At 34.4% G+C, this 25,671-nt stretch overlaps 1 protein-coding gene across 1 annotated transcript in view; it reads left to right on the forward strand.

Annotated features, from left to right (window-relative positions):
* DPP10 (dipeptidyl peptidase like 10) overlaps nt 1-25,671 on the forward strand; it is a 997,128-nt gene that overhangs the window by 230,607 nt on the left and 740,850 nt on the right. Inside the window, exon 2 of the mRNA XM_072613293.1 lies at nt 6,964-7,078. Coding sequence (XP_072469394.1) covers nt 6,964-7,078 — 115 coding nt within the window. The remainder of the gene's footprint in view (nt 1-6,963; nt 7,079-25,671) is intronic.

Below are 25,671 nucleotides of genomic sequence, written 5' to 3' on the forward strand. Positions count from 1 at the left end.
TCTCTGGAGAAAACTGAATGAGGATAGAAAGGAATATATCTTTTTCTCAGCAGTACATGGCATATATATAAAAATTAACCATGTACTAGAGCATAAAAACCTCAAAATCCAGTGGAGAAAGGCAGAGATAGCCAATGAATGCTTCTCAGATCACATTGCAATAAAAGGCCACAGAAAGACAGACCAAAAATTAATTGGTAACTAAATAATCTAATCCTAAAGAATGAGTGGTTTAAACAACAAATCATAGAAACAATCAACAACTTCATTCAAGAGAATGACAACAATGAGACAATCTACGAAATGTTTTGGGATATTGCAAAAGCAGTTCTCAGGGTACAATTTATATCTTGGAGTATCTACATGAATAAAATAGAGAAAGAGGAGATTGATGAATTGAGCATGCAGCTGAAAAAGCTAGAAAAAGAACAAATTGAAAGTCCCCAAGTAAATACCAAATTAGAAATACTGAAAACCAAAGGAGAGATTAATAAAGTTGAAATTAATAAAACTATAGAACTAATAAATAAAACTAAGAGTTGATTTTATGAAAAAAACAATAAAATTTATAAACTTTTGGTCAATTTTATTAAAAAAAAGAAACAAGAAAACCAAATTACCAATATCAAAAATGAAAAGGGTGAACCAACTTCCAATGAAGAAGACATTAAAATAATAATTAGAAATTGTTTTCTCCCAACTGTATGCCCATAAATATGACAATCCAAGTGAGATGGATCATGGTTTTTAAAAAATATAAATTGCCCAGATTAACAGAAGAGGCAGCTGAATACTTAAATAGCCCCATCTCAGAAAAATAAATTGAACATAGTATCACTGAACTCCCTAGGAAAAAAAATTGTTCAGGGCCAGATAGATTTACAAGTGAATTCTATCAAACATTTAAAGAACAGTTAATTCTAACACTTTATCAACTCTTTAGGAAAACTGGGGAAGAAGGAGTCCTACTAAATTATTTTTATGATACAAATATGGCTCTGATACGTAAATCAGGAAGAGCTAAAACAGAGAAATAAAAGTGCAGACCAATTTCTCAAATGAATATAGATGTAAAAATTTTAATTAAGATATTAACAAAAAGAATACAGCAACTTATCACAAGAAAAATACATTATGAGCAGTTAGGATTTATACCAAGAATGCCAGGCTTGTTCAATATTAGGAAAACCATTAATGTTACTGATCATATCAACAAGAAACCTAACAGAAACTGCATGATTATCTCAATAGATGTAGAAAAAGATTTTGGCCAAATACAACATCCATTCCTTTTTTAATTTCCTCCACATTTATTTTTTCAACGTTGATTGATATAATTTTAGTTTTCAATAGTCATTTCAACAACTTCTTGAGTTCCAAATTTTCTCCCCATCTTTCCCCTCTCCCCACCCCAAAACGCCAAGCATTCTGATTAACCCTTCCACCAATCTGCCTTCCCTTCTAACATCCCTCCCTTCGCTTATCCCCATCTTCTCTCTTTTCTTATATGGCAAAATAAATTTCTACACCCCATTACTTGTATTTCTTATTTCCAAGTTGTATGCAAAAACAATTCTTAACATTTGTTCCTAAAACTTTGATTTTCAACTTCTCCTCCTTCCTCCCTCCCCACCCATCCCCATAAAGAAGGCAAGCAATTCAATATAGGGTATGTGTGTGTGTGTGTGTGTGTGTGTGTGTGTGTGTGTGTGTGTGCGTGTGTATACATATATATGAGTGTATGTGTATGTGTGTGTGTAGTTTTGCAAATAACTTCTATAATAGTCATATTGTGTAAGACTAACTATATTTCCTTCCATCCTATCCTGCCCCTCATTTCTTCTATTCTCTCTTTTGACTTTGTCCCTCACCAAGAGTGTTTACTTCTAATTACTCTCTCCTCCCATTTGCCTTCCCTTCCTTCATCCCCCCACCCTGCTTACTCCCTTCTCCCCTACTTTCTTGTAGTGAAAGATAGGTTTTCATACCATATTGGGTGTGCATGTTATTCCTTTCTTGAGGTGAATGTGATGAGAGTAAACTTCACTTTTTCCCTCTCCTGTCCCCTGTTTTCCCCTCCATTGAAAAATATTTTTCTTGCCTCTTTTATGAGAAACCATTTGCCCCATTCCATTTCTCTCTTTCTCCTTCCAATATATTCTCTCACCCCTTACTTTTATTTTTTAAGATATGATCCCTTTGTATTCAAAGGGCACCATGTGCTCTCTGTATATGTGTGTGTAAATATGTGTGTGTGTATGTGTGTGTGTGTGTGTGTGTGTGTGTGTGTGTATAATCCCTCCAAACTAGGCAAATACAGGGAAAAGTTTCAAGAGTTACAAATATTATCTTTTCATGTAGAAATGTAAAAGTTCAACTTTAGTAAGTCCCTTATGATTTATCTTTCCTGTATACCTTTTCATGCTTCTCTTGATTCTTGTGTTTGAAATTCAAATTTTCTATTCAGCTCTGGTCTTTTTATCAGTTATGCTTGAAAGTCCTCTATTTCACTGAATGACCATTTTTCCCCCTGAAGTATTATGCTTAGTTTTCCTGTGTCATTCTTGGTTTTAATTCTAGTTCTTTTGACTTCTGGAATATCATATTCCATGCCCTTGGATCCCTTAACGTAGAAGTTGCTAGATCTTGGATTATCCTGATTGTATTTCCACTATACTCCAATTGCTTCTTTCTAGCTGCTTGCATTATTTTCTCCTTGACCTGGGAATTCTGGAATTTGTCTACAATAGTCCTAGAAGTTTCTTTTTTTGAATCTCTTACAACAACCATTCCTATTGAAAACACTGAATGGAGTAAATGGAATTTTCCATAAAATAATAAGTAGTATCTACCTTCATCCATCAGTAAGTTTTATATGCAATGTGGAAAACTTAGATGGAGTTCCAATAAGATTGGGGTGAAACAAGGGTGTCCATTATCACCACTGTTTTTCAATATGGTTCTAGAAATGTTAGCTGTAGCAATAAGAGAAGATAAAGAAATTGAAGAAATTAGAATAGGCAAAGAAGAAACCAAATTATCATTCTTTGCAGATGATATGATGATAGAGAATCATGGAGAATCAAATAAAAAACTACTTGAAATATTAAGCAAGTTTGACAAAGTTTCAGGTTACAAAATAAATCCAGGCAAATCATCTGCATTTCTATATATTACTAACAGCATTAGATGGAAAGAGAAATCTGATTTACAGCTACAGAAGACACTGTAAAATATCTAGGATTCTCCCTGCCAAAACAAACCTGGAGATTATATGAACAGAATTACAAAACAGTTTTGACAGAAATAAAGTCAGATCTAAGGAAGTGGTAAAACATCAGCTGCTCACAGGTAGGCCAAGCCAATGTAATAAAAATGACAATTCTACCTAAATTAATTTACTTATTCAGTGCCATACCAAATAAGTATTTTCTAGAGCTAATAAAAATAATATCAAAATTCATCTGGAAGAACAAAAGGTCCAGAATATCAAGGGGACTAATGAAAAGAAATACTAGCAAAGGTGGCCTAGCGCTACCAGATCTCAAACTGTATTACAAAACAATAATTATCAAAACCACTTGGTACTGGCTAAAAAACAGAGGAGTAGACTAGTGGAATTGGTTAGGTACTCAAGACACAGTAGTCAATGACTTTGTCAATCTATTGTTTGATATACACAAGACTCTAACTTCTGGGATAAGAACTCACTGTTTGAGAAAAATTGCTGGGAAAACTGGATAGCACTCTGATGGAAACTGGGCATAGACCAATGCCTGACACCATATAAAAGAACAAATACCAAATGGATAAATGATCTAAGTGTAAAGATGCATACTATAAACAAATTAAGGGAGTAAGGAATAGTGTATTTGTCAGATTTATGGAGAATGGAGAAATTTTTGACTAAACAAGAGATAGAAAATATTATGAAGTGTAAAATGTTTAATTCTGATTACATTATATTTGATTACATTAAATTGAAAAGTTTTTGCACAAGCAACTAAGTTTAGGAGGGAGGCAGAAAACTGCGCAAGAATTTTTCCAACTAGTGTCTGTGATAAAGGCTTCATTTCTATAGAGAACTGAATCAAATGTATAAGAATACAAGTAATTCCACAACTGATAAATGATGCGAAGGATAGGAACAGGGAGTTTTCAGAGGAAGAAACTAAAGCTATATATAGTCATGAAAAAATACTCTAAATCACTATTGATTAAAGAGATGCAAATCAAAACAACACTTAGTTACCATATCACAACTATCAGATTGGCTAACATGACAAAACAGGAAGATGATAAATGTTGGAGAAGATATGGGAGAGTGTGAACACTAATTCATTGTTGGTGGAGCTATGAGTTGATCCAACCATTCTGGAGAGCAATTTGGACCTATGCCCAAAGAGTTGCAGAAATGTGCATTCTCTTTTACCCAGCAGTATCACTTCTAGGACTGTATCCCAAAGAGATCACAAAAATGGGAAAGGGTCCCACATGTACAAAAATATCGATAGAATTCTCTTTTGTGCTGACCAAAAACTGAAAATTAACGCAGTGCCCTTCAACTGGGCAATGGCTGAACAAGCTGTGGTATATGAATGTAATGGAATACTATTGTGCTTTAAGAAATGATGAACAGGAAGATTTCAGAAAGGCCTGGTAAGACTTATATGAACTGATGCTGAGTGAAAGGAGCAGAGCCAGGAGAACTTTGTGCACAGCTCCAACCACAGTGTGTGAGGACTTTTTCTGGTAGACTTAGTCCTTCATAGCAATGCAAGGACCTAAAAATTCCAAATGGATTTTTGAGGCAAAACACCTTCCATGTAAAGAGAAGGAACTATGGAATTGGAACACAGAATGAAGAGGACCATTTTCTTTTGTGTAATGTTTTGTTTTGTTTTGTGGTTTTTCTCATTCATTTCAGTTCTTCTATTCAACATGACTAAGGTGGAATTGTATTTAATAGAAATGTATGTATAGAACTTACGTACAAATGCACACTGTCTTGGGGTGGCAGTGAGGAGGATGGGGAGAATAGTGGGAAAGAGTGGAAAAATCTAAGATATAAGGAAGTGATTGTAGAACACTTAAAGCAAATGAAATAATTATTTAAAAAATATAATTTCTTGAAAGATATTGTTTAGTCACTTTTTTGATCATGGTTTTCAGGTAGTCCAAAAATTTCTAAATTATTTTCCCTTGATCTATTTTCCAGGTCCATTGTTTTTCCAATGAGATAACTTCACGTTGTCTTCTATTTTTTCATTCTTTTGGTGTTTTATAATTTCTTGATTTCTCATAATGTCATTAGCTTCCATTTGTTCAATTTTAATTTTGAAGGAATTATTTTCTTCAGTGAGCTTTTGGACCTCCTTTTCCATTTGGTTCATTTTGCTTTGAGAGCATTCTTCTCCCCATTGCCTTTTTGTACCTCTTTTTCCCTTTAGGTTAATCTAATTTTATAAGTGTTATTTTCTTCTGCATTTTTTTGCATCTCCTTTAGCAGGGTCTTGCTAAATTGAGTTTTTCATGATTTTCTTGCATCACTCTAATTTATCTTCCCAATTTTTCTTCTACTTCACTTACTTGATTTTCAAAATTCTTTTTGAGCTGTTCCATGACCTGGGACCAATTTTCATTTTTCTTGGAGGCTTTGAATGCAGCATCCTTGAGTTTGCCATCTTCTTCTTCTGGTTGCATTTTTTGATCCTCCTCATCACTAATGATGTAAGAAAATACCTTTTCATAGAGAAATTAAATTTCTATAGTCTCTTTTTTCTCCCAGTTTGCTCATCTTCCCAGCCAATCACTTGAACTTTGAGTTCTTTATTAATTAGAGAGCTCCAGAAGAAGCTGCTGCTTTGGCAGTGGCTGCCACCCCCTGGGGCCATGGCTGGGCTTGGACTGGGGCTGGACCATGATCTCCTCTAGGCCAGGTGAGAGGCCCTTCCCATTAGCAATTCTAAGCTGTATTTTGCATTTGGAGGTTGAGAAGTCTGGAAATCACCACAGTCACCAGCAATTCAGTTCCCTAAGTCCTGTTTGATCTCTGTCCATACCAAACTGTACTCCCCTCCTAGCACACAGCATTAGACCTTACCTTGAAACCTTCCAGACTGTGTTAAGCTGGATATTTGCTTCAGTCCATCATTTTGTGCCTTCTGATGCTTTAGAATTTGTCTAGAGTCATTTTTACAGGTTTTTGAAGGGTTTGGGGGGAGAATTCAAGTGGATCCCTGCTCTTACTTTGCCATCTTGGCTCTGTCCCACACAATTTACTTATTTTCAACAATCATTTAAAAAACATCTTGGGGCTCTGAATTCTCTCACTTCTTCCATCTGTCAGTTATTGAGAAGGAAAACAATATTATAAAAAGTATACATCTGAACTCATGCAAACATATTTTCATATTAGCCACTCAATTAGTATATTAAGCACCTACTGTGATCTGGAATTTAGAGTAAGTGTATTTTTAAACAATATTTTTATTCTCAATAACAGGCTGAAAAGGTGACCCTGGGAAGGCTATTGAATCTATCTGAGGTATTGAATCTATCTGAGGTATTCAATCTATCTGAGCCTCAATCTCCCTATAAAATGGAGATGACAATAGTTACCTTGCATGTCTTCATAAGTGGTGAGGACAGTGTGTAATTAAACTTAAAATGCTGTGAAATCTGTTGTAGTTGCTACTGATATTGTTGTTATCAATGTCATTACCTCCCTTAAGGGAAAGCTTATGGCCATTTACCAATCCAAGCCCACACATAAATAATATCCTTTTAAAACAACTGAAAATAGATACCTTGAAATAATTAACTAAACTCTTGATAGGGGGAGGAGAATGCTTTATAATCAGCTTGCATACTGTGATTGTACTGTATATCAAATCAGTCATTTATTAATGTTTCTCTTGGCAAATGTGTAATCATGAAACTTTTTTTTTTCTCTCTCTATAGGAGCTGGGAAGTAACAGTCCTCCACAAAGGAACTGGAAGGGAATTGCTATTGCCCTGCTGGTGATTCTTGTTGTGTGCTCACTCATCACTATGTCAGTCATCCTCTTAACCCCAGGTAATCTCTAGTTTTAGTTCTCTTTCACTGACCTTATTGAACAATTGCACTTTGTATTCTGAATGACTCTATTAGGGTAACAATAAATAGTGAATATTAACATTGAGTGGGCTAGAAATTGAACTAAGAGAAGGGCACTGGCAAAATGATGCAATAGGTTAAAATCAGGAGTAGGTAACCTGTGGCCTCAAAGTCACATGTGGCCCTCTGGGTTCTTAAGTGTGACCATTTCACTGAATGCAAACTTCACAGAAGAAATCCCCTTAAACTTAGAGTCAGTCAAAAATCTGTACCCAAGGACATAGAAGGACACATGTTTCCTCAATGCTGCAGGATCCCCACCTATGGGTTAAATTCTTGAAATAACTCAGAGACATCTTCAGTATGATCTAACTGTAAACTGCAAGTGGAATTGGTCCAAGCAGTTTTTTTTTTTTGCCTTATTTGAACTGGAGGCATAGTATAGTGGGAAGAGCTATGGATATAAAATCAGAGATTGTAGTTGATCATTTTCAATTATGTCTGACCCTTTGTGATGCCATTCAGGGTTTTCTTTTTTTTTTTTATTTTTAGATTATGACATTCGTTTCCACAAAATTTTGAGTTCCAATTTTTCTCCCCATATCTCCCCTCCACTCACCCCATAACACTTTGAATTCTGATTGCCCCTTCCCTCAATATGATCTCCCTTCACACCCCACCCTCTTGATTCTTGTGTTTGAAAGTCAAATTTTCTGCTCAGTTCTGGTCTTTTCATCAAGAATGTATGAAAGTCCTCTATTTCATTGAATGATCATTTATTCCCTTGAAGTATTATACTCAGTTTTGCTGGGTAGGTGATCCTTGGTTTTAATCCTAGTTCCTTTGACTTCTGGAATATCCTATTCCAAGCCCTTTGATCCCTTAACGTAGAAGCTGCCAGATTTTGTGTTATCCTGATTGTATTTCCACAATACACAAATTGTTTCTTTCTAGCCACTTGCAATATTTTCTCCTTGACCTGAAAACTCTGAAATTTGGCCACAATATTCCTAGGAGTTTCTCTTTTTGGGTCTCTTTCAGGAGGTGATGGGTGAATTCTTTCAATATTTATTTTGCCCTTTGGTTCTAGAACATCAAGGAAGTTTTCCTTGATAATTTAATGAAAGATAATGTCTAGGCTCCTCTTTTGATCATGGCTTTCAGGTAGTTCCATAATTTTTATATTGTCTCTCATGGACCTATTTTCCAGGTCATTTGTTTTTCCAATGAGATATTTCACATTATCTTCTATTTTTTCATTCTTTTGGTTTTTGTTTTTGTAATTTCTTATTTTATTATATATACACTTGCTTCCCTCATCTCCACTCTCATTTTTCAAGAACTGTTTTCTTCAGTGAGCTTTTGAACCTCCTTTCCCATTTGGCTGATTCTGCTTTTTAAAACTTTCTCCTCTTTGACTTTTTGGCCCTCTTTTTCCAATTGAATTAACCTATTTTTAAAGGTGTTATTTTCCTCAGCATTTTTTGGGTCTCCTTTAGCAAGCTGCTGACTCACTTTGTAAGCCCTTCCATGGTACAGGATGCAGAAGCCTTGACTTCCTCTGACAGTATGCATTGTTCTTCCTCATCCAAAATATCTGTTCACCAAGAAAGTAACCTTGTATGGTCTTATTTTTTTTTCCCTTTTTTGGGCATTTTCCCATCCAGTTACTTGATTCTGAATCCTTTGTTAAGAGGAAGGTCCTAGTTCTCCTCTTCACCCCAGAACAGTGCTCAGGGCTGAGATTCAGATTAGCTGCTCAATTCCCCCAGGGGCTTTAAGCTGAGTTACTCACACAGTGGAAGCTGATGATTTGGCCACTGCAAAGCAGCACTGCCACCTTGCTGCCCTTGCTGCCACTGCTCCCTGTGGCCTCTTACTGGGGTGGACTCTGTGTTGTTCTTGCCCAACTTGGAAAGCCCTCTTACTGACCTTTGAAGCTTTCTTTGGCCCTTGTGGGTTGAGGGATCTGAGACTCTCCCTGCTGGGGATTCTACCCTGGAGGCCTGTTCCTGTCCTCTTCCTCCTGGTGCTGCAAGGCCAGGTTTGGGCTCCACCCTGCTCAGTGTCCCGTGGGGTCCACCTTACCTGTCTGCCTTCTGCATTACTTTTGGATGGAAATTTCTTTCACTCTGTTGTTCTGTGGCTTTTGCTGCTCTAGAATTTGTTGAGAGTCATTTTTACAGGTATTTTTTGGGCTGTGGGGAAGAGCTAGGATATGTGCATCTTTCTACTCTGCCATCTTGGCTCTGCCTCCTTGGGGTTTTTTTGACAGAGATATTGAAATAGTTTGTCATTTCCTTGTCTAGCTCATTTTACACATGAGGAAACTAAGGCAAAGAGGGTCATACAAATAGTAAGTGTCTGAGACTAGATTTGAACTCATAACTATATCTTCCAGATTCCAGTCCTGGCATTCTACCCACTGAGCCAACTAGCTGCCCTGAGGTCTGAAGTCTTAGGTTCAAATCACAGCTCTGTAATTTTCTGCCTATGTGTCCTAAAAAGAACCTAGGAGTTACTGGAAAATATTACACTTTATATTTTGAATGTATTTAATTTCAGTATATACAATTATTAAATGCATTTAATGATAATCAACATTTTGATAAAAAAACAGTTTTCATTATTAGAAGAAATATATTCTCCAAAATACAGATTTTTTGAGGTTTTACTCTCCTTATCCACCAGATTTTTTAAAATGAAGTGGGCATTTCTCCATCAATTTTTTCATATTTTCCAACTAATTAATTAGCTTTTCCTCATTTGTGAGAATCTTGTCCAGAATAAAATTCCCCCTCATTATTGGTCATCCAATATTTTAAAGATAAATTCTTTGGTTGGGTAATTCAAGAAAAAAAAAAAGAATGCTTCTTTGGATACAAAAGGGACTTCCAACAGATATGCAAATAATTGACATTTTGTGTTCCTTTGCCTATCTTAGGATGCATTTTCCTCTATTCTTTTTCTGTTTTATCTTTCTGTCCAGTGTTGTGTAGTATGTTCCAAATACAATCTTGCCTCTATCTCTGCTTTCATGTATAAAATTTCTTCTGGTTTCTGAATTTCCTAATGGAATAAAATCTTAATATATAATGTACTTCCTCTCCACTCTTTTCCCTCTGATCTCTGGCATTCATATCATTAAAATTTTCATTATTACTCTCATTTAATAAAATGCAAATTTCTTAAGTGTGGTGTTCAAGTTACTCCACATTCTGACTCTGTCCTAATTTTCCAACCTTACTTTTTATGACTACACTTATTTCACCATTCAACAGTTTATTCAAAAAATACTGTTTACAAGTATATGTGCTAACTGTATTGTTATGTTTTTCCTTCATTTTCAAAGAGAACTATGACATCAAGATGATGACATGTTCACTTTGCAGTTCACTTTGATTTGAGTGAGGGAGGGCTGTGCAAGGTGACCAGCCTCACTTTGTCCTCCAGAGCCATCTGATTTCAGTAGTCTTATATTCATCAGGATGACTGGAAAGGGCTCAGTGTTCAATGTGGGACCTGGGTCATTTTAGACTAAAGTCTTATCACATTCTCACTTTCAGTGAGATATACCCATTGAATGACTAGCCCTCTTTAAGTAGTTACTCAAGGGATGGAGCATTTTAACAAAAGAAAAAGAAAACTGTGTTAACTACTAAAGAGAAAAATTCAACGAATGAAATAATCCCTTCTTGCCAAGAATTTGTACTCTTTCAAGGTAGAAAATCAGAACATATATAAGTTTATATAGAGTAAATATTAAGAGAATATTATGTATATGTATAAAGATATGTAGAGAGATACAAATGTATGAATAATGACAAAGTAGTTTGGAAGGGAAGATACTAGCAACTGATGAATCTGGAAAGATTTCATGTAGAAAATAATAGTCTGTTTAGTGAAGAGAGGGATTATATGAAGCAGAGATCACAAGGGACTCTACTTCAAGCTTCAAAGAGCTTCTGGGTGGCAAATAGATAGGACATGTTTTTGCATTACAAAGTGTGAAAGAAGAATTAATACAAGATTAGTTTGTAAAGAAAGACAGAAACCAGTTTGCAAAAGGCCTTAAAAGCGAAACAGAGGAATTTAAATTTTATCCTGAAGCAATGGGAAGCCAATGGCCATTGTTGAATAGGGTGACATGATCAGATCTGGTTTTAAGTATTTTGGTAACAGTGTATAGGATGGATGAGAAATGAGAGGATACAAGACAGAGACGTATTTAGGAAACTTGCAATAATATTGGTTAGCAGTAATGAAGTTCTGAATGAAAGTTTTCATTGTTCTCCTGTATTCTCTCCTCTGTCCCTTTTCTTTAAAAAATTCTTTATGAAATACCTCTAGCAAAAATTTACTTACATAGAAACACTTTACAAAAACTGATATGAATTCAGCAATTCTGGTCTCCCAAAACAAGTTTTTTGAGAACCATCTAGAGAATGAGTGGACATGAACCAATCCTTTCCTCTAGTCTAAATTATATAAAAGATATGGGACTTGAGCTTGAAGTCAGTGCTTTGCAGAGTAATGTCCCAACCAATCATGCTGAATTCAACAAACTTCCTATTAACTGAAAAGTCCCCTTTTATGAACCCAAACAAGATTTTGTTCCCTGAATAACATTAAATACTTAGTAAATTTCATTAGTCATTGTGTACATTTTTTCCATGTGAAATCAGAAGCTCCATTTAAAAAATTTAATTGTGTTTTAAATTGTAAAAACTTTTTGAAATGTCATGGATTCCCAAATATTAATTTTTAAATGGCAGAAAACTTATGCAGCCAGTCTAAATGCTTTAAAACATATTTTCATTCTTGTTCATGCAAAACATGGAATGTTCTTCAGAAGTGACAGAAATAATTAAAAGTATCACTGACAGTGATTTTCAGACATGAGGTTCTCCAGATGATGGAGATGTACCTAGGAAATCATATTGAGAAAAAGTTTAATATTTGGGGTTAGCTTAAACTCATGATAGAGCTTGTTCAAAGTTCATATTCCCCATAACAATTAGGAAACTTAGCTGTATTACCAAAAAAAAAAAATCCATTTCCATTTATTCAAGGGAACTGAGATCATTACACCTCAAAATTAATATATTTCTATGTTGTCTATTCCAGCCTTGTCCAATCCCAACTGATTCTTTTTTCCCAGTGTGAAAAAAGTATGACCAACTCCCCTGAGTTATATGAAACAAAGATAGTGTTGACTGCAGAATAATCAGAAGTAGCTTTGTCTCTTCTATCATCTTCCAATATAAAAAGAAACATTAATATTTTATGCCAGGCCCAGACCTCCCATACTGAATATGCACATTCAAAATATTTTCTAATGACATCTCTTATGACTATAATGAGCATGCTCCATCATAATCTCCACCTGTTGAAATGTATCTCTGCTTTTAAGGCCCAACTCAGGTGCCATCTCCATCGTGCTACCAGTTTTTCTCAAGTAAAAATTCATCTCTCTGTATTCAAATTTTGAAGTACTGTTTGGACTTTTTGTCTGTACTTTATATACTCTGCCAGTAATCTTATTTATTAAGATACATGCCTTGCCCTTCAGTACCCCTATTTAGTCACATGCATCATGATAGCAGATTTATATTTTATTGCATTTTTTGTATTTGCAACACATATTGTAGCCAGTACGTTGCATTTATCACTGCTTAATATTTGTTTAATTGAGTCAAAGAATATGAAGGCAACATGAAATATTGGATGGATTCCTGAATTTGGAATCAAGATCTTTAGTCAAATCTTAGTATTGATATGTTAGCTTTGCAACACTGGGCAAGTTGCTTTAGATCTCTCTGCCTTCCTGTGTCTTAAGGCCCAGGAAGATTCTTAAGTTCCTTCTAGACAAAGAAAAGGATCAAATAATGCTTATGATAATTTAATAATGAATATTTTTATAGTTCAGTTCTCTTATTGTATATATAAATATGTATATGTATATATATGTTTTATATGTGTATATATAATTATGATACTTTATCTCTTAAATACTTTTAATTATGGATCCCAATTCTTATTCTCTGTACTCATAATCATGAGTGATCCTAAAAGAATGATGAAGAAAAGCAATTTTGAAAAGAATAATACTTGGTTTCTGAAAGCTATTTTAATCTTATTTCAATTGCTATGTAATAGCTAAGAAATCAATGAATAGAATGTATTATCTTCCTCTTTATAATTCTGGGAACCTTGCATTTACTCCCCCTTCTGATTATGTTTTCCCTATGCTTCATCCTATAGCTGTATTTGTCTACCCTTGACTGACTACCAGTGATTGTGTGGTCTCCAGGGGGTGCTGGATTGGAGGTGGAGAGTGAATGTAAGAAAGATCTACTCCCTGTCTGATCTTTTCTTTAACCAAGTCTATATACTGTACTAATTAACACTGCAATTTTTTTATTATTTGCTTTTTTGTTTCTTCACATCTTTGTGGATAACTTTCCAAATGGAAACTTCTACTCATGAAGGTAAACTACCAACGAGTCTGCAGTTTATAAATTTAGATTTTCCTATGACAAGTGACTTGACTAAAGTTGTAGAGTTAATTTGTGTCTTGGGTCACAGCTTTTCGAAGTCACAGCTTTTTTACTCCCACATTTATAACCATAATATCATTCTGCCTCTCAAAATGTAGCTTAGGTCACTCAGTCTGTCTTCAAACAATTACTATGCTCTTATTAATTTCCAGATTCTTTAGTAAGAACTAGGAATATAAAAACAAATGGCAGTTATTGACTTTAAGAAACATAGACTATAAACTAGGAAAGGCTATTAAAAGGAGATCTAATTTTAGAAAACTAAAGGTCTGTAGGTAAAGAATGTTGCATATAGCATTAGACTTAGTTGCTTTATTGGTAATTAAAGAAAATTGCCAGGAGAATTTCAATGGGGAAGAATATGTTGGGGAAATGACAATAATATAAACGTTACCAGTGAATATATATATACACATATATACATATATATATATACACACATACATACATATGTGTAGTACATATGTATGTATTTAAAATTAAGTAGTAAAAAGTCTTTGAGAGGTTCTGATATTAAGGAGTGAACTCTCAGAGTGACTATGATTTTCTATTCCTCTACAGAAGTATCTTGTTGAAATTATTCATACATATATGCATGCATGTGCACACACATACACAAATAAATGAACGCATGCATATATATATATACACACACGCACACACACACACACACACACACGTATGTTTATGAACTGATTCTGTGTTCCATAGTTTTATAAAGCAAGGAATCATTTTTTTTTCTATCTAGGGCCCTGACTTAAACCTCAGGGAGTTTTATGCTACTTGAGAGTTAAAATAAGTAAAAATAATACATAAAAGAATAAATATGCAGTTATTAAAGGCATGAAAATGAGTAACTATGTGAATCAAGAAAGACCTTTTGGACGTAGCTATTTAAGTAAACACTGAAGAGAGCTATGGAGGCAGGTATGAAGTAGGAATGCATTCCAATTTGGGGGGACTTTAGGTGAAGAAATGGAGTTGAAAGAAGAAATATTTTCTACTGAGAACAAAAATTAACAAACGTTGCTAAGGAGCCAGTATGGTGGGGGCTGCAACTGAACAGAATTCTCTCAACTTTTCCCTCCAACCCACTTTAAAATAATGACTCAAATCACATTCTGCTTAATCAAATTCAGTAAGAGTTTAGGGTGAGAATGCTTCAAACCTAAGGACACTTGCGTGGTCAGCAAAAGTTTGCAACTCTGGAGTGGGATGTGGTAACAGCATATGAGCTACAGAAAGAGCATCTGCAGTGGCAGAGACGATTAATAACAAACTTAGAAGACAACAAAGGGAATAACAGCTATAAGAAAGCCTGAAAAAGTGCTGATTGACCCAAGCCCAACAAGAATACCTGGAAGACTTAAATAAAACTAGAATAGTATTAGAGGAAAAATGGGGAAATAAATGAGAGTGACTCAAGAAAATTACAAAAAAGAGAATTAACAAGTTGGTAAAAGGGCATAAAAATATTCAAGTAAATAACATCCTAAAAAACTAAATTAGGGCAGAGCCAAGATGCAAAGAGAAACCAGAAAGTTTCATGAGCTCTTCCTATTTTTCCTCATAAACAAGTTTAAGTCAAACTTCTGCATGGATTCTAGAGTGACAAAGCCTACAAAAAGATAGAGTGAAACAGTTTTCCAGCTTAAGATTACTTAGAAGGACGTCAGGAGAGGTCTGTCTCACTTGGGCAAAAGATGAGTTCAGTCCAGTGTAGAAAGTGTCTAGGCAAGCCAGTGGAATGCTCTTAACCATAGTACAGCTCAGCAATCCAGCCCGCTTAGTCCTATCTCAGAAGGCTAGTGGCATGAAAGTGTAGCTATGTGGCCTACAGGCCCAGCACAGAAGGCAAATTGTCACACCAGCACAGTGAGTAAGCCACAAGAACCTGAGGGTCTGATATGGAAAGACTGGCCCCAGGATCATAGCACAATAAGCTTAGAAGGGTATATCCTGTGTGGCAGGAGCAGAGTCCAATTTTAAAAATGAAGAAAAAACAAAACAAAATTTTGAGCATTGAATGCTACTATGGCAACAGGGAAGATCCAAACACAAACTCAGAAGAGGAAAATAATGTGAAAATGCCTACATGTGAAGCCTTGAAGGGGAATATGAATTGGTCTGAAACCCCCCAAAATGCTTTTAGACTCTTGGACGAGTTCAAAAAGGATTTAAAAATCAATTAAGAGAGGTAAAAGAAAAATTGACAAGAGAAATGAAAGTTATATGGGAGAATTATGAAAAAAGTAGTCAACAGCTTGAAAAAGGAAGCACAAAAATTGCCTGAAAAAAACAGCTCCTTAAAATATAGAATTGGCTAAATTGGGAAAACAATATCCGCTGAAGCAAACTCCTTTAAAAATTGAGTTAGCCAAATGGGAAAAGGAAGTACAAAACAGTTTGAAGAAAATAGTGTTAACAGTTAGAATTTGGCAAGTGGAAGCTAATGACTCTATGAGATGTTAAGAATCAGTCAAGCAAAATTTTTAAAAAAATGAAAATTTAGAATAAAATATACAATATCTCATTGGAAAAATAACTGGCATGGAAAACATATCCAGGAGAGATAATCTAGGAGTTATGGACTAATTAAGACCACATTAAAAAAAAAAAAAAGAGCCTGGATCCATCTTTCAAGAAGTGATCATGGAAAACTGTCCTGATATACTAGAACAAGAGGGTAAAATAGCCATTGCAAGAATTCACCAATAACTTTCTGAAAGAGATCCCAGAATGAAAATTACAAGGAATATTGTAGCCAGATTCCACAATTATCAGGGAAAAGAGAAAATATTGCAGATGCACACAAAGTAACAATTCAACTAACAAGGAGTTATAGTCAGAATCACACAAGAATTAGCAGCTTCTACATTGAAGGATCAGAAGGCTTGGAATGTGACATTCTGGAAGGCAAAGAAGTTTGGAGTACAACTAAGAATCAACTATCCAACAAAACCAAACATAATGTTTCAGGGGAAAATATGGACATTTAGTGAAACAGAGTTCTTCAAAATATTTCTGATGAAAAAGACCATAGCTGAACAGAAAATTCAATCTTCAAACCCAAGATTGATGATAAGCATAAAAAAGATAAACTGGAAAGAAAAAAATAATTTTTTATTCCACAAAATTAACCTATTTATATCGCTACATGGAAAGATGATACTTGTAATTCTTGTGAACTCTGCCTCTATTAGGGAAATCAGGATTATACATAGAGAAAATGTGTGGGTATAAGTTGACTTACGTGATGAAAAAAAAAAAAGGGTGAAAAATGATTATATAAGAAGGAGAGGAAATGGAATAGCATAAATTATATCACATGAAGTGGTGCTGAAGACCAATTCTAGTAGAGGGAAAGAAGAGAGGGTGTGAGCAGTGTTTTAACTTTTCTCTCATCAGATCTGGCTCAAAAAGGGAATAACATACACACTCACTTGGGTATAGGAATTTATCTTACCCTCTAGTGAAGTAGGAGGGGAAAGAAAGCAGTAGGAAAGAATATGGGGAGTGACAGAAGGGAGGACAGATTGAGGGAGGTGGGGATCAGCAGCAAAACACTGGTGAATAGGGACAGGGTGAAAGGAGAAATATATAAACATTGAGAAAGTAGGGTGGAGGGAAATACACAGTTACTAACAATAACTGTGCATGTGAATGAGATAAACTCTCCCGTAAAATGCAAGTGGACAGCACAATGAGTTAAAAACCAGAATCCTACAATATTTTGTTTACAAGAAACACATTTGAGGAAGAGAGATACACATGGAGGAAAGAATGTATTATGCTTCCTATATATTATTATATAATTATAATTCTATAATTAATATATTATAGGACAGAATATATTATGGTTCAGTTGAAGTAAAAAATACAAAAAACAAAAAAGGAGTAGAAATGTTGATCTCAAACAAAGTAAAAACAAAAACAGATGTAATTAAAGGAGAAAAGGAAGGAAAATACATCCTGCTAACCGGTATCATAGACAATGAAATAATATAAATACTAAATTCATATGCACCCAAGTGATATATAATCTACATTCTTAAAGGGAAAGTTAAATGAGTCACAGGAAGAAATAGATAGCAAAACCATATTGGTAGAAGACCTCAACCACCTCCTCTCAGAATTAGATAAATCTAACCACAAAATAAATGAGAAAGAAGTTAAGGAGGTGAATAGAAGGTCAGAAAAGTTAGATGTGCTATATCTTTGGAATAAACTGAATAGGGATAGAAAGGAAAATACATTTTTTTCAGTGGTACATGGCACTTACACACATAAAAAGAAGACCATGTATTGAGGCATAAAACCTTCTCAATTCAATGCAGAAAAGCAGAAATATTAAATGCATGCTTTCAAAACCATGATTCAATAAAAATTATGTGTAATAAAAGTCCACAGAAACAAAGTCTAAAGTCTAATTGGAAATGAAATAATCTAATCATAAGGAATGAATGCTGATCTGAACCTCAACCCTCAGTAACAGCCCTGCCCTCACCTAAATCCCCTGGGGAAACTGAGCACCTGATTTGAATCTCAGCCTTGAGCACCATACTGGGTGGAGGAGGAGCATTATGACCTTTCTCTTGACAAAGAATTCAGAAGTCAAGTAACTGGCTGGGAAAATGCCCAAAAACGGGAAAAAAATAAGGTCGTAGAAGGTTACTTTCTTGGTGAACAGGTGTCTCCTTCCATCCTTCCAGATGAGGAAGAACAAGGCACACTGGCACAGGAAGTCAAGGCCTCTGCCCCTAGTACCTCCAAAATGAATATGAAGTGGCTCAGGCCATAGAAGAACTTGAAAAGTGAGTCAGCAGCTTGCTAAAGGAGAACCAAAAAAGTGCTGAGGAAAATAACACCTTTAAAAAGAGGCTAACTCAATTGGAAAAAGTGGTCAAAAAAACTAATGAGGAGAAGGAGGCTTTAAAAAGCAGAATTAGCCAAATGCAGAATATGGTTCAAAAGCTCACTGAACAAAATAGCCCTTTAAAAATGAAAGTGGAGTTCAGGGAAGCTAATGACTATGAGATAAATCAAGGAGATAGAAAACAAAACCAAAAGATTGAAAAAATTGAAGATAATGTGAAACATCTCTTTGAAAAAACAACTGACCTGGAAAATAGATCCAGAAGAGACAATTTAAAAATTATGGGATTACCTAAAAACCACGATCAAAAAAAGATCCTGTACATTATCTTTCATGAAATTATCAAGGAAAACTGCCCTGATATTCAAGAATCAGAGAGCAAAATAAATATTGAAAGAATCCACCCATCACCTCCTGAAAGAGATCAGAAAAGAGAAACTCTTAGGAATATTGTGGCCAAATTACAGAATTCCCAGGTCAAGGAGAAAATATGGCAAGCAGCTAGAAAGAAACAATTTGTGTGTTGTGGAAATACAATCAGGATAACACAGGATCTGGTAGCTTCCACATTAAGGAAACAAAGGACTTGGAATAGGATATTCTAGAAGTCAAAGGAACTGGGATTAAAACCAAGGATCACCTACCCAGCAAAACTGAGTATAATACTTCAAGGGAATAAATAGTCATTCAGTGAAATAGAGGACTTTCAAACATTCTTGTTGAAAAGACCAGAACTGAGGAGAAAATTTGACCTCAAATACAAGAATCAAGAGAAGCATGAAAAGGTAAACAAGAAAGAGAAATCATAAAGGACTTTCTAAAGCTGAACTGTTTACATTCCTATTTGGAAAGATAATATTCGTAACACTTGAGACTTTTCTCAGTATTTGGATAGGTGGAGGGATTATTCATACACACACACACACACACACACACACACACACACACATACAGAGTACAGATTGAGTTGAATAAGAAAAAATGATATCCATAAGAAAATAAAATAAAATTAAGGGCTGAGAGAGGAAAATACTGGGAGGAGAAAGGGAAAAATAGAATGGGGCTACCACTCATAAAAGAGGTAAGAAAAGTCTTGTTCAATGGAGGAGAAAAGGGAGGAGGTGAGAGGGGAAAATTGAAGCTTACTCTCTTCACATATCACTTAAGGAGGGAATAACTTGCTCACTAAATTTGTTATGAAAATCTGTCTTACACTACAGAAAAGTAGGGGAGAAGGGGACAAGTAGGATGAGGGAAATGATAGAAGGGAGGTCAAATAGGAGAAGGGAATAACTAGAAGTAACTACTTTTGAGAAGGGACAAGGTCAAATGAGAGAATAGAAAAAGGGGGGTGCAGGGTAGGATGGAAGGCAGTATATTTAGTCTTACACAAAATGACTATTTTGGAAGTCTCTTGCAAAATGACATATATAACCTGTATTGAATTGCTTGCCTTCTCAATGGGGATGGGGAAGGAGGGAGGGAGGGAGAGAAGTTGGAATTCAAAGTATTAGAAACGAATGTTGAGAATTATTATTGCATATAACTGGGAACTAAGAAATACAGGTAATGGAGTGTAGAAATTTATCTTGCCCTATAGGAAAAGAAAGAAGATGGAGATAAGGGAAGGGTGTCATGTGATAAAAGGGAGGGTACATTGAAGGAAGGGGTAATCAGAATGCAAGGTGTTATGGCGTGGGGGAAAGGGAGAGATGGAGAGAAAAATTGGAAATCAAAATTTTGTGGAAATGAGTGCTGAAATCTAAAAATACATAAATATGAAAAGAATGAATGGTTCAAACAACAAATTATAGAAACAATCAACAATGTCATTCAAGAGAATGACAATAATGAGACAACATACCAAAATTTAGGGAATGCAGCCAATGCAGTTCTTAGGTGAAATTTTATATCTCCCAGTGATTGCATACATACAACAGAGAGAGAGGAGATCAATGAATTGGTCTTGCAACTATAAAGTAAGAAAAAGAAGAAATTAAAAATCCCCAATTTAAATATGAAATTAACATTTCTGAAAATCAAAGGAGAGATTAATAAAATTGAACTTCAGAAAATTACTGAACTCATAAATAAAACCAAGAGCTGGATTTATGAAAAAAATCAAATAGATAAACCTTTGGTAAAAATCATTAAAAAGAAAGAAAACTAAATTACTAGTATCAAAATGAGAAAGGGTGAATTCAACACCAGTGAAGAGGAAATTAAAGAAATAATTAGAAGCCATTTTGCCCAACTCTATGCCAATACGTTGGACAATCTAAGTGAAATAGATGAATATTTTAAAGTGTATATAAATTATCTATAGGTTAACCAAAGAGAAAATAAAGTACTTAATCTGACATCAGAAAAAGAGATTCAGCAAGCCACCATTTACTACCTAAGAAATAAATTTCCAGAACCAGGTGGATTTGCAAGTGAATTCTATGAAATAATTAAAGGAAAAATATTTTCAGTGATACATAAACTATTTGGAAAAATAAGCAAGGGAGTCCTACTAAATTCCATTTTTGAAGCAAATATGATACTATCACCTAATCCTGGAAAAGCCAAAATGGAGAAAGAATTATATAGATAAATTTCTCTAATGAGTATTGGTGCAAAACACTTAATAAAGTATTAGCAAGGAGATTCCAGCAATTTATCATGAGTATAATATATTAAGACCAGATGAAATTTAAATAAAGAGTACAGGCTGGTTCAATATTAGGAAAACTACAAACAAAGCTGATCATATCAATAACAAAAACGATAGAAATCATATAGTTATCTCAACAGATGTAGAAAAAAAAAACTTGACAAAATATAGAACCCATTCCTAATAAAAACAATAGAGAGCATATCAATAAATGGAGTTGTCCTTAAAATGATAAATAATATCTATCTAAACCATCAATAAACATTATATTAAATGGGTATAAGTTAGAATTTTTCCCAGTAAAGTCAGGTGTCAAACAAGAGTGCCTACTATCACCACTGTTATTCAATATTATAATAGAATTGTTAGTTTTAGCCCTGAGAGATTGGAAAAAAAAAATGAAGGAATTACACTAGTCCATAAGGCAAAAAACTTTTACTCTTTGCGGGTGATAGGATGATATACCTTTAGAATTCTGGAGAATGAACTAAAAAAAAACAAAACAAAACAACTGTTTTAAGTAATTAACAAGTTTAGCAAAGTTGTAGTATATAAAACAAACCCACATAAATCTTTTGCATTTCTATATATCAACAAAGCCCAGAAGAAGGAGATAGAAAGAGAAATCCCACTTAAAGTAACTTTAAACAATTTAAAATATTTGGAAGTATACCTGCAAAAGGAAACCCAGGAATTATATGAACACAAGTATAAAACAGTTTTCACACACATATAGTCAGATCTAAACAACTGAAAAAATATCAATTACTCATAGACAGGCTGAGGTAATATAATAAAAACTGACAATTCTACTTAAATTAAATTACTTATTTAATACCATACCAAAATTGCTAAAAAATAATTCATATAGTTAGAAAAAGTAACAATTCATCTGGAAGAACAAAAGATCAAGACTACCAAAAGAATTAATAATAATAAAAAAAATCCCAAGGAAAGTGGCCCAGCTGTACAAGATATAAAACTTCACTATAAAATGACAGTGATCAAAGCTGTTTCATACTGGCTAAGAAATAGAATAATACATCACTGGAGTAAGTTATGTATACAAAACACAATAGTAAATGACTATAGTAATCTGCTCTTTGATAAACCCCAAAATTCCAACTTCTAGGATAAGTGCTCATTATTTGACAAAAGCTGATGGGAAAAATGGAAAATAATATGCCAGAAACTGGGGATAGACCAATATCTCACACCCTATACCAAGATACTATTGAAATGAATACATGATTTGGACATAAAGTGTTATACCATCAGCAAAATAGGATAGAAAGTCATAGCTTACCTGTCAGATCTGTGTGAAAGAGAAGGACTTATAACTAAGCAAAACATGGAGAATATTAGGAAATGCAAAATGGATTATTTTAATTACATTAAAATAACAAAAAAAGTTTTTGCACAAATAAAACCAATGCAATCAAGATTAGAAAAAAAACAAAAACCTGTGAAACTTTTTTTCAGCTAGTGTTCCTGATAAAAGCTTCAATTTTCAAGTATATAAAGAACAGATCAAATTCATTTTAATTCAGGTTGTTCCTTAATTGTAAATGGTCAAAGAATATGAAGTTTCCAGATGAAAAAACTAAAAGTATCTACAGTCATATAAAGAAGGGCTCTATGTCACTATTGATTAGAGAAATGCAAATTAAATTAACTCTGAGTTACCACCTCATGCCTATCAGATTGGCTAATATGAAAGAAAATGATTAATGTAGGAGAAGATATGGAAAAAAAACAACAACTTGGAACATTGATGCATTGTTTGTGGAGTTATGTACTGATCCAACCATCCTGGAGAGCAATTTGGAACATTCAAATTGAGCATACCTCTTGTTTTAATAATATTACTATTAGGTCTGTATGCCAAAGAAATCATAAAAAAGGGAAAAGGACCCATATGTATAGAGAACATTTATACCAGCTCTTTTTGTGATCTCAAAGAATTGGAAATTGAGGGGATATCCATGAGTTGGGGAATGGCTAAACAATTTTTATTATATGAATATAATTGAATACTATTATATTATAAGAAATTTCAGAGAAATCTGGAAAAATTTACATGAACTGATGATAAATGAAGTGATTGGAACCAGGAGAACACTGTCCACAGCAATAGTAACATTGTGCAATGATGAAGTATGATAGACTTTCCTCTTCTCGGCAGTACAATAATCCAAGATACAGAAGACTCATAATGAAAAATACTGCCCACATCCAGAGAAAGAACCACAGTATCTGAATGCAGATTGAAGCATACTGTTTTCATTTCTTTTATTGTTGCTTTTTTGCCTTTCTTCTATTTTTTCCCTTTTGATCTGATTCTTCTTTCACAACATGACTAATGTGGAAATATGTTTAACACAATTGTCCATCTATAAACTAAAACAAAACAAAGCAAAACAAAGCTGAATTAACCTAATGGTAAAAGAAGAACATAAATTCACTTTAGAACTTCTTAAAAAAGCAAATTGGGAATGAAACCTACATGGTACAATGGATAGAGTACTTGCCAGAGGACCTAAGTTCAAATCCGTACCCAGACACTTGGCACTTACTAGCTGTGTGACCCTAGGCAAGTCACTTAATATCACGTGCCTTACCAAAGGAAAAAAAAAAAAGGTAGATTGGGCCAAATGATAAAGAGGTACAAAATTTATCCAAAATTTTTCTCAGTTACCACTCATTGAACAACCTCTTGATGATCTATAGTAATGTGGTAATCACTTATTCCTGAAGCAATATATTCTGTTTTTAGATATCCCTATTTGTTAAACTTTTCCTCAAATCGAGTCAATATTTGCATCCATGGTAACCCTTATTACTGTTCTTTTTCTTCAGCAATTATGTAGAACAGTTCTGAACCACCTTCTACATGAAAATCTTTCAAGTGTTTGAAGATAGTACTGTCCTCTAAAATGTAGAAAAAGCAGAGATATCACCTTGCTGACAAAGTCCATATAATCAAAGCTATGGGTTTTTTAGTAGCAATATATGGCTTTGAGAGTTCGACTATAAGGAAAGCTGAGCACTGCAGAATCGACACTTTGAAATTGCTTTTTTAAGAAAATTTTTGAGATTCTGTTGGGCAACAAGGAGATCAAATCAGTAAATATTGAAATTAATACCAGCTAGTTTCTCAGAGGTCTAATTCTGAATCTGTAGCTTAAGTACTTTGGGCACATAACAAGAAAATGATACTCATTGGCAAAGATCCTGAAGTCAGAAAAAAAAAAGGAAAGCAAAAGGAAAAGGGGCAGGAGACGATGAGATGGATAGATGGTGCCATGGAAATAGTGAACTTCAACTTGGACAGACTTTGAAATTTAGTGGAGGACAGAAAAGTCTGGCATGCTATGGTCTACATGGTTACTAAGAATCAGATATTACTGAATGACTGAACAGCAATAAGAGTAGTAAAGAAAAAATCAGGGGAAAAGATATCAAAGACAGACATAGCAAAGATATTTATGAAGTTCAGGTCAAGTTTACACAAAGTGTTTCCAAATTATAATTTTATTTAATACCACATATTTTCTTTATTTTTTTATCCTTTTGCAGTTAATGAAGTTAATGAGTATGTCAAATATTGAGCAATAGGGGCAGAAGATTAATTTTTAAAAGCTAGTTAGAAAACTGTGAACCTTCACCTTACAGATTGCCGCAGACTGCCACTCCTGGTGCTATTCTTGGCTAATAAAATATTTAATCACCAACAGTAGAACTAGGTTCAAAATTGAGATTACCTTACCCCTGGTCCATATTAGCTCTTTGATAACCTTTCTGTTTCTGTTTGCTTTGGTATAGTAGAAAGAATGGAAGTGTTGGAATAAGAAGGCAGATAAGGTTCAGATATCCCCTCTGCTAGAAACCAATTTTGATAGGGCACTTAATCTCCCCTTTCCCAGTTTCCTCATATTTCAATCAAATCAATTGAACTAGATGACCTCTAAGAACCTCTAAGGAACTATTGTTTTCTCTTGGATAGGGTGTCTGCTCCTGACAGAATAACTTTACTGCAGGATGCTGTGGTGAAAAAGAATGGAAAAAAATCTTCAGACAGATGGTGTGACTATCTCCGGGCATCAAGGAAGAAACTAATGAAGATGAATAATAGGTTTAATAAAGTAGCAGGATACACAATATCTATAAAGATTATGATGATTACATGCAATTCTGCCAAAACCAGAAAAAATATCAGAAATTCAGTTCAAAATAAGTATAAAATTGATAAACTAGATGAATAAATAACGAATTAATTGAGCACTAACTATATTCAAAATACTGGGAATATAAATAGAAAAGTCTGTTGGTCAATCTCACAATGTACACAGAGTGTACATTCTAATGTGAATTAGAATTCACTCCTATTCGGTTTCTGCTCCAAATCAGATGGAAGGATCTTTTGATTCTCAGGACAAAACTCACAGTAATGACACTTTTTCAATGACATTTTCACTGA

The sequence above is a fragment of the Notamacropus eugenii genome, chromosome 5 (assembly GCF_028372415.1).
Source record: "Notamacropus eugenii isolate mMacEug1 chromosome 5, mMacEug1.pri_v2, whole genome shotgun sequence".
Classification (NCBI taxonomy): Eukaryota; Metazoa; Chordata; class Mammalia; order Diprotodontia; family Macropodidae; genus Notamacropus; species Notamacropus eugenii.